General features: G+C 34.9%; 1 protein-coding gene across 1 annotated transcript; it reads left to right on the top strand.

Annotated features, from left to right (window-relative positions):
* The first annotated feature begins 315 nt into the window (after window positions 1–315).
* LOC104250039 (outer envelope protein 61) lies at window positions 316–7796 on the top strand. The gene is made up of 11 exons (XM_009806568.2): window positions 316–662; window positions 1584–1814; window positions 2620–2676; window positions 2765–2893; window positions 3452–3529; window positions 3643–3713; window positions 3852–3895; window positions 3993–4200; window positions 4962–5529; window positions 6184–6327; window positions 7273–7796. The coding sequence occupies exons 1-11, from the start codon at window positions 567–569 to the stop codon at window positions 7417–7419; spliced, it is 1773 nt and encodes a 590-aa protein (XP_009804870.1). The 5' UTR covers window positions 316–566; the 3' UTR covers window positions 7420–7796.
* The last annotated feature ends 2890 nt before the right edge of the window (window positions 7797–10686 follow it).

Genomic DNA, 10686 nt, shown 5'->3' with positions numbered 1-10686 from the left:
GTAAATCATCATATATCAATAAGAATTCTATTCTCTCTACTTTTCTCTACAATACTCTTGTTTTTCTTTTATTGTTATAACAGAATTTTTTTTGTTTGAAAAAAAACATTTACCTTAAGGGTATATACTTTCAAAGATGGAGGGGTATGGTCTACCTCAGAATTAGTTAATGGTGTAGATCGTCATAAATAAAAGTTTGAGGGGCATGGTATACCTCAGATTTAGTTAATGGTGTAGCTCGTCAGAAATAAAAGTTTGAGGGCCTTCACTTTCCCTTTAGACCTCTACTAAAAATAAAAATTCGAGGATTCCTTCATTCGTACGTCTCTCTTCTCTTCTGGTGGGCTTCTCTTGTCCTCTTCTTCCTGTGCCGCGAACGGATCACTATCATACACGATCATATATATATATTTAACAACACAACGGTCGGTTATATATAAAACAATTTTGTGAATCGGGTCAAATCTCGGATAAATTTGAAGTTTTTGTCTACCCAACCCTCAAATTTGATTAGGAAATTTAGAAAACAATCAGATTTTCAATTGGTGTATTTCGGGTTAGGGAGAATGTTCAACGGCATGATGGATCCAGAATTGATGAGAATGGCTCAAGAGCAGATGAGTCGCATGTCCCCTGCTGATTTGGCTCGGATGCAGCAGCAGGTTCCTTTAATCTTCCATACCCTTTTAGCTAAATTTCTCAAATTTGAATTCGTAATTCTTTGTAGAAAAGGAATATTTGAATTTGAGTTCTAATTGGTTGCATGAATAAGTTACTGTTATTCAGATAGTATTAAACTTTGAATGACTTTAGCCCCTTTTGGCCAATTTGACGATTTTGAATGATGGGTTACGAAAATTAAAAGAGGAAAACATTAAGGGTTTATTCATCACCTTGCTGATGGGTTAATTAAAAGCATAAGGTGAGGAATAACTTGCTACTGGTGAATTATAGTCAGTCAGATTTAGATCCCTCGAAAAAGGAATAAAAAAGAGTTTTTGTGGATTATTTTTTGGTTTGGAAGTTCTGATTTAGTGGCTGGTAGCAGCTAAGGGTTTGGTAGATGGGAGGAGAACCACGAGGTCTCAGGTTTAAATCCCCTTGCAAAAAACACTAGCTGATTTCTTCTCATCTGCCTAAGCCTTAACGGGCAGAGTGGCTGGGTACCTTTGCTGGTTGGAGATTGCAGGTACTCGGTGGAATAGTCGAGCTGCGTGTAAGTTGGCCCGGGCACTCATAACTACAAAAAGAAAATTGATGGTAGTAGCTTGTGTTACTAAATCGAAAAGCTTGTATTACAACTCGAAAAATTACAATGTTTGACAGGTTTGAAGAATAAATTACTGTGTCTTGCGTGAATGGGTCAATTGGAGTTATAAGGACTGGAATAAGTGCAAACTTTTGGTAATGAAATTAGTTGGACTAGTGGACTTTAGTGGCTGAAATATGCTTGCTCCTGATCACCAAGCATTTGTCAGTCTTTCATTTTTTCTTTTGAATTTTTGGAATTGGATCAATCTCCGCTTTGAAATGAATTCAGATTAATTTTTTCTTATTGGCCCTGATACGCTACTCATTTACAGATGATGTCTAATCCTGAGTTAATTAGAATGGCTTCGGAAGGCATGAAAAACATGAGACCAGATGACTTTAAGGTTGCTGCGGAACAGTTGAAGCATACCCGTCCAGAGGATATGGCTGAGATTGGTAAGAAAATGGCTAATGCATCACCTGAAGAAATAGCAGCGATGCGTGCCCAAATGGATGCACAGGTTAAATATGAAATTAGTGGAGCCGAGTTGCTGAAAAAGCAGGTAATTTATTTTGTGTTACACAGATTAAATGCACATTAATTCCATTTATGCAATCATTTGGTTTCAAATGTGTATAATTCTTTTGCTGCACACTTAGTTCTATCTTGAAATTTTCTGGTACGGATCTGTAAATTGGGGCTTTATAGAGAACATATCCTATCTAACACATTTTTTTAGACTATCTAACACATTATTGGTTAAGAAGTGATAGTTTTTGTTCCTCTTTTCTTTAAAAAGAAAAAATACAAGGCTTATTCTATTACATAATAGACTACAGAATTACTGGAAACATTTACCTATATACCAGATCAATAACTCAATGAGTTCATGTTCATTCTTATGATCAATAAGAAGAGAGTTACTTTCTTTAGAGCATGTGAGCTGGATTTTACATCTTTAATTAGCTGTAGTATCAAACAAGCTTGAACTATCTAATATGTTTTTAAAAATACCATTGCATACAACTCCCTGTCACGTATGGTTATGTAATTCGATAGTTACCTTGCAAAAATTTTCTCTCTTGTCTCTGCATGAGATAAATAATTTCTGACTTGTAAGCTGCAGGTCTAACCGGATTTATGACAGTTATTATATATCTTTACTAAGCAGTTATTTTTGTAACATAATTACCTCTGGTTGGTATGATTTGTGTCTTGGATGCAATGTTATATTCTGTGATACTGCAATAGAATTGGCTGTTGTGACTTTTGATTTAACTGCTAAACACTGAGTATGAGGTACTTGTGGAAGCTTTGGTTTATTTCCCTTTCTAGCTTATTTGAGGATCTCTATGTATAAATGGCAGGGAAATGATCTTCACACCCAGGGAAGGTTTAAGGAGGCCCTGCAGAAATATTCTCTTGTAAGTCTAACCTTTGCCTTTTTGATTTGCTTGTGCCTGCACAAACTTAAGTTTCTGTTCTGATTATTTCTTTTCCTTTCATTATCAGGCAAAGAAAAATCTGTCAAGTATTCCTGCTGCAAAAGGCAGGAGTCTCTCATTGGCTTGTTCCTTGAACATGATGTCGTGTTACTTAAAAACTGGACAATACCATGACTGCATAAAGGAAGGTAGTGAGGTATGGGGGTAATAGATAGTGCTCTAAGTTCGCCTGATTCTGATAGTGCTTCAAGTTTGCCTAACTTTGAGGTTCACTGATTCTAATTAAAATTATATTCTTGCATAACATGGTGGGAGACCATGTGCATCCGGCTCCAATTGTGTTCCTCATTATATATTTGAATATCAATGTGTGGATTTTCTGTTTTAGATGTCCAAGGCTGAGGGTTGTTTATTCTATACCGAAATGAGTTTCCACTTTTCTTCGGGTCTATTCCAGAATAGTGTTCCCTTCTTAAAAGAAAAATGTGATTATATATTTCATAATTTAAAGGTCACTTTTACACTTCTCGCCAAAGAAATTATTCTCGGAAATATCAAAAGAACAACTTAAAGGCCCGAAAGTCTAACTCATTAACGTTAAATATTAAACTTTTTCTACTCTCATCTTAAAACCTATGCCAAGTGAAAACTTGAATTCAAGTCTTATATTCGTTCAGCTTTGAGATTGAACCATACTTGAATATGATTCTCAACTGCACTGTTATGGTGGTTATTTAATACATGGCTGGTGCAGGTTCTGGCATATGATGACAAGAATATCAAAGCCCTTTATCGTAGGGGTCAAGCTTATAAAGAGCTGGGGCAGCTAGAAGTGAGTATTTGTCTACTCTTGTATGACTTTCTCATTGTTCATTCTTTGTTCCAGTCCTTTACAATGTCAGATATTTGTCAACTCTTCTCATTTCTATTTTGAACCATAAACAGGATGCAGTGTCTGACTTGAGTAAAGCACATGAAGTCTCACCTGATGATGAAACTATTGCTGATGTCTTAAGGTATTCTTGTTTACACGTTCTACAATAACTGGTAAATGTACGTTCCATGGGGTATCCCTCCATTTTCCTTTTAGATCTGCTGAAATTCTAGTGCGCATCAGCTTTCAGATGCTAAAGAAGTTTTATTTGCTTATTTAGGGGAGTCCAAGAAAGATTGGTGAAAGAAGGTGGTGCTTCAAGACGTATGTTATTTCCACATATCTGTATTTTAGCTGTACTTGGATTTTATTTAAAAATATTCCCATGTTAATTGAACTTGAGTTCTCCTTTCTCGGGCAGGTAGAGGAGGATTGGTTATTGAAGAATTAACTGAAGAAGAACCACCAGTGTCTTCTGAAACCACGGATGGTCAAGCTGCAGAAAGTGTTGCATCACAACCACGAGAAGCGATCAGTCCTCCTAAGAGTCAAAGTGAAATCCTTGGTGGGCCTCCCTTATCAAATTCAGAGTCTTTGGAGGCTTTAAAAAATGACCCAGAATCCATTAGGTTTGTTTCTTGATGTCAGATTTTTATGTCAGAGGTCAATTCCTTATATATTTTATCCTGTCATATTTTAAACGTATATCGGCTTTTGTCTGTGTGGAACTTCTTTTGCTTGTGTTCTTGTCATTTAGTTGAAGAATGGCATATTAACGACCATGACGTTGCAAAATTGCTTCCTTACAGAACTATATGCTATTTGGTACTCTCAAATTTCCCACCCTCTTTTTTCTGAGGTTTAGACTATTGATTATGTAGTATGTTCTTCAAATTGCATCTTTCTCTTAAAATTTTTTCATGCACACAGTCCTTAATCTTTTGAATGTTTTTTTTATCTTGCATCATGAGTGTTGTTGAGTTTATGGGAACCTTATGTTGAAGACTAGAGAGTTACTATAGTTATCAGCGATTAGCTTAGCTTGTTTATTTCATTTTCATACTGCAAAACATAATTAGGCATCTAGGTCATTGGTTTGCTAAGATATGCCATAGGCTAAATCTTGTCTAGATGCAGTGTCTAATATTGCCATTGTCCTTTCTTCCCTTTGCTTGGTGCTGCTGAAAGGTCATTCTTTGTTATGATCAATTTCACTTGCTTAGGAGAAATCCTATGCTCTACACATTGTCCTTTCTTCTTTATAGCAATCATTTCCTTTTTTTTCTTCTCCTTGTATAAGATTGTGTTCACCAATGTTGGCAGTCTTTCTTAGTATAAACATAACTCAGACAATAATGATACACCTTTTAATTCTGTTGTATGGTTGTAGATCCTTCCAGAATTTTATTTCTTGCACTGATCCAGACACCCTGGCTGCCTTCAGTGGCGGAAAAGCCGAAGGCATACCCCCTGAAATGGTGAAGACTGCCTCCAATGTTATTGGCAAGATGTCACCGGAAGAACTACAAAGAATGGTCCAGTTGGCTTCCTCCTTTCAAGGAGAAAATTCGTTTCTTAATAAAGGTTCCTCAGATAACTTTGGGCCTGGTTCGGTTCCTCCAAATGTAACACCCGACATGCTTAAAATGGCAACTGATATGATGGGCAAGATGTCTCCAGAAGAAATGCAAAAGATGTTTGAAATGGCATCTACGTTAAAAGAGAAAAGTCCAGTATCAGCTGCAACAACTATAGATTCTAATGGATCTAGGCCGAATCAGCAGTCAAAGCCTCGAGACACTAGGGAAAGTTTCAAAGTGGATGATAGTGCAAGTGCAAGCACTTCATCTGAAGGGTTTTCTAATTCAAATAATGGTCTTCAATCAAGCTTATCAAGCTCAAATGCTGATCTGCAAGAAGAAATGAGAAACCGAATGAAAGATCCAGCCATGAGACAGGTGTTTACTTTAGTCTTTTCTTGTGCAAATTTGCATATCAGGGGCTTTATTCTTTTTCTTGGTAATGGTATGTATTAGTATTGCCTATATCATTAAAGATCCGACATTCATATTTTCTCTAATGTTCCTACTGCTAACTGAAAATGTCCTGAGTTAAATTTGTAAATACCTTGGTTTCTCCACTAATTTTTTCTGTTTTAATTTCGTTGTACTGTTTTAAGATACTATTCCACCTTGACTTTTTCAGCAATCCATATTTGAAGAGAATAAGTAAATAATTATGTGAAAAAGCACATGCATTGAGGGCACCATGAGTTCCAATGATAAAAAAATTTCATGATACCCTTCTTCAAATCCTGTTCAGTTAGTAATCATTGCTTGTTTCATTTCTTATTTGTTCTTTATCTAGAATATTTCATCACTTGTTGTGAACTGTCTGATAAAACTTTAAGTCTACTTTTTCTAACAAATACAAATGTGGGGGTTAGTTATACTTCTCTGCCCTTTTACATTTATCCATTTATGAGTGGGTGCTTTTAGAGGGGCTGTGCCTTTAACTACGTCTGCATTTTAGGTGCCTCTACCAGTTTTTATGCTGATGTATCTAGGTCTTCGTTGATTTACTCCTTAACACTTGGTTCCTGAAATTGACAGATGTTCTCTTCAATGATTAAAAGCATGAGTCCAGAGGTGATGGCTAATATGAGTGAACAATTTGGATTGAAGCTCAGTCAGGAAGATGCAGAGAAAGCTCAACAGGCAATGTCTTCATTGTCACCAGATGACTTGGAAAAAATGGTAATTACTCAAATTATGCTGGTGTGATTGTATCCCCCTTTTCTCTGTTCTTCAAAGGAAATTTTTCTTCTGAAGGTCTGCCTTTTTTTTCCATTGAGCCTTTTTGCATTATTATGACACATTGCTAATTCATTATTATGACACATTGTTCTTCAAAGGAAATTTTTCTTCTGAAGGTGTGCCTTTTTTTTTTCCAGTGAGCGGTTTTGCATTATTATGACACATTGCTAATGCATTATTAGGACACATTGTTCTTCAAAGGAAATTTTTCTTCTGAAGGTGTGCCTTTTTTTTTTTCCAGTGACCGGTTTTGCATTATTATGACACATTGCTAATTCATGTGATTGGCACGTGTAATGCATCTTCCATTAGAACCAATATCTTACTTTTCTCATTAGAACGAAAAGGCCGAAGTCTCTCTTGTGTTGGTCCAAGTCTAAAGTAAATGGTTAGTGAGGTGTGGGAAGTCGTAGGAGAAAGATCTTATCACTAAGAAAGGGAGCACATATGAGTGAAGTGGTGCACATTCTTAAACTCTTTAGATGAGAATGTGTTGAAATCACGTCTTTGGATCATGGGGTTTTGTCATAATTTGGCTTTTATGAGTTGGATTCCTTAATGAAACAAGCACTGGCTATCTTAACTAAATTTCTGACATTTTGCTAGCCATATTGATGTTTAATACTATAAACATTCAAGCATCTTGTTATGATATAAATAGAATATGTAACGGCGAGAATCCACTTGAACAGTAGGCTTGAGTTCTTGAGAAATTTTTCTGAACTTGATTATTTTCTGGGATTTGTAATTGTCTGGTTACTGAGTAGTTTAATTCATCTCTTTGTTTTAAGTTCATGATAACCTCCTATTTTAACCATTGGTAGCTCTAATGTCGTGAGTAATCAACTTTTATACATTTTAAATCCTTTTTTCCGAATATTGTAGATGAAGTGGGCCGATAGAATTCAAAGAGGAGTGGAAGGCGCGAAGAAGACGAAAAATTGGCTCTTAGGAAAACCTGGCATGATCTTGGCTATACTTGTGCTGCTTTTGGCAGTCATCCTTCACTGGCTGGGCTTCATCGGGCGCTAGACTTAACGTGTTAGGCAAAGCCAAAGATTAGTTGACAGAGCCTGCCATTATGACCCATGTTCAACAAGTGGATTAGAGTTTGGGATCCTCGTTATAGTGCACTTAAAATGGGAATTTGTGGATGAAAGTATTACCAGTTGGTTGGAGATGACAGCAGTAATTTTGTTATATTAATTTTCTTCTTTTTCTTTGATTTGGGTGTTCTGATGCAACTTGACAAATTTTTTAATTCGTTTTTTAGGAGTAGAACGCACCATTTCAACATGATTTTTTTTTTTTTTTTGTAAAATTTTGTTCTTTCCGGATTCAGAAATCATGAACTGACTTGACATAATTCATAAGTATTACGTACAATATAACATTTCTTTTTGTTTGTTTCTGATTAGTCTCGTCTGATGAAATATTCCCGAGGAGACTCATAATTTTGTCACACTAATCATTTGGCACACTTGTGGCTTGTGCGTTATAGAATTTGTGCGTGTGTAGGGGGGGGGGGGTGTTTCAACACCAGGTGTTTGGTATTCATATTAGGATCCTGACTAATCAAATTTTATATTGCGTAAGGTATCCATTAAAGGGGTTAGCGCTCCCTTTCAACAAAAATTCATTCACATAGTTCGAATCAAAGATATAGGTGCTGAAGTCTTTACTAACTCTATAAATAAAGAATGTGGACACTTATAAATGTGGTAAAGTATAATGGCAACTGCATTAGTAGGGCCATTGTGTTTGGTTATTGTTCTGAATATTAAATAGTATAACGACAATGTTATTAAACAAGTATATGACTCAAAAAGCTGATACACTAGTAAAATAACTTATGTTCATAATTGATAAGTAAAAGGAAAACTACTCCATTTGGTGATCTGAAGATGACAAGGAAAATACACCTGCTAATCAGTACATTTCGACACATATTAACAGCTTGTTTGGATGGTTGTTCCCCGTTGTATCGTATTGTATTGTTATCCCAAAACAATGTTTGTTTTGATAGTTTCATTAAAATTAGTTGTATTGTATTATTAAATCCATTGTTCCGGAACAATGAAAAGTACCCTTTTTTGAAACAACTGATTTGGTGTGGGGGGATTGTTTCCTATTTTCTTTCCAATTATGCCTTAACTTATTACTCCATAATTTTATTTTATCCTTTAGCTTTTTTTGCTATTTTAACTCCAAATCTCCAACCTATAAACTACTTTATTTTTTTCCAGAACTTCTGCCGCCAACGTTAAAGGTGTTTTGCCGCAATCTGTTTTATTTTTTCTCCTAATTTGCTTTTAACTCAATTCTAATTAGTTGTGCTCATTTGTTTTGCCTTCTTCTGTCTCACTCCTTTATTTTGCTTTCTTAAGGTGTTTTGTTTTTTAAAATTTTTTATATTCCTATACAATATATGAAACTATATTACCCACCCTACTCAAGTTTTACTATAATTACATTTTATATAACCAATTACCATTTATGTACATTTTAAGGGAATTAATGATAATAATTAGTGTCCTAAATTACTCTAATGTATCTTCCACTCCCCCATGTTTCTCTCTCCACATACCACCCTTCATCCCCCACATATCTTGCACTCACCCACGATTCCACCATTGACAACCATTAAAAAGTTTTGAATCTTTGAATTCGAATTTGAGTTTTCAAAAACATTATTTGTTTGAATTGGGTGTTGTTGCAAAGAATTGGGAATTCTCTCTACGTCTCTCTCTATCTCTCAATCCCTAATTTCAGTAATGTAAAGCAAAGGAAAAGAGAGCAGCAATTCCACCATTGACAGCCATTAAAAAACTTTAAAACTTTGAATTCGAATTTGGGTTTTCAAAAATCATTATTTGTTTGGATTGGATGTTGTTGCAAACAATTGGGAATATGGTTTGGAGTTTATATCTCAATTTTGAGGGTTTTTGGTGAGGATTAGACGTGGTTTTGGCTGAATTTCAGATTGAAACTCGAAGAAGAAGATATGATATACATTATATTTACGAAATTGTAGTAAAATTGTAGAAAAACTGTAGAAAAATTGTATTCTGTTGTTTATATATATATATATATATATTATTTAACTATTGCATGAAAGTTGAACAATATTGTATAAAAATTATATTTAAGTTGTATGATATTGTAGTTGTATATAACTGAGTAGAAATAATGTATGATAAGTTGTAGATAAATTGTATAATATATAATTAGTTGTATGAAATTGTTTTTACTATGTATAAATCAGATACAAAATATACAAAAGACATATTGTATAAAATTTGTATACAAATTGTATTTAAGTGATATGATATTGTAGTTGTATATAACTGGGTAAAAATTAAAATAAAAAAAAGGAATTAGCATTCAAAAATGGTTGTTACTTCCATCCAGGATTAGAGTTTAACTTGAAGATCTTTAGGTGTTTTCTTTTTCATTTTAATGGTGAGCTGTACATGGTCAAATAGGGGATTACCGTAGTGTATTTTCTTTCGGAAACGAAAAGAAACTCCGTAATAACTTGAACAACTTATTTTTTCCTGCTTGAGATATTGACATTTGAACTGCGACAGTATGTTGTGAAGTCTAATGGCCGACAAGTCTGCTCATGGTTTTTGCACACTGGAGGGCCTTATTGTTAAATGGAAAGAAACTCCAATTATATTTGCTTCAGCCGGAAGTTTCACAATAACTGAAACATGCAACATGCTTCGTTGTGGTGGCACGGAGCCTATTGATGCAGAAAACAGACATAAGGTGAAGATAAAACATTTGTTATGTGAAGATCTTTGGAGCAATCAAAATTGAATTAAGCTAATGCCTTAGATAATTTCCTGTAGTCCTAGTTATTAATCTTTTTTTCTTTTCAGAATCCTCCTTTTTCCACAAAAAAACTCCCTTGTTAGTCCTCGAATGCTGGAATTGGAAGTGAAACCCGTCACATACTTAATGGCATAAGCCGAAACCATCGATGATATTCTGAGGTTTGTTAACCTTTGTCCCACCTGAGACGTAAGACATAGCTATACAGAAAATTTATCAACAAATCTTCAACAATATTGAAGGAATTTTAGCAACAAAATCCTCAGCGGATTGAAGAAAGAGGAAGGGAAAAAATACAGAGAACTTACTAATGTTCAACCCGCAAGCGCAGATCAATTGTGAAGTATAGAAAAACGACGGTTTGCTGGAGAGAAGAGGGGAGAGATGAGAGAAAAAAGTAAAATGGTGTAACTAAATTCTTGATTGAATGCACAAATAATAGATTAAGAGTCTTTTAAG

This window comes from Nicotiana sylvestris, chromosome 6 (assembly GCF_000393655.2).
Source record: "Nicotiana sylvestris chromosome 6, ASM39365v2, whole genome shotgun sequence".
NCBI lineage: Eukaryota > Viridiplantae > Streptophyta > Magnoliopsida > Solanales > Solanaceae > Nicotiana > Nicotiana sylvestris.
The sequence above is the reverse complement of the archived record's forward strand: the minus strand, read 5'-3'. Positions and strand labels throughout refer to the sequence as shown.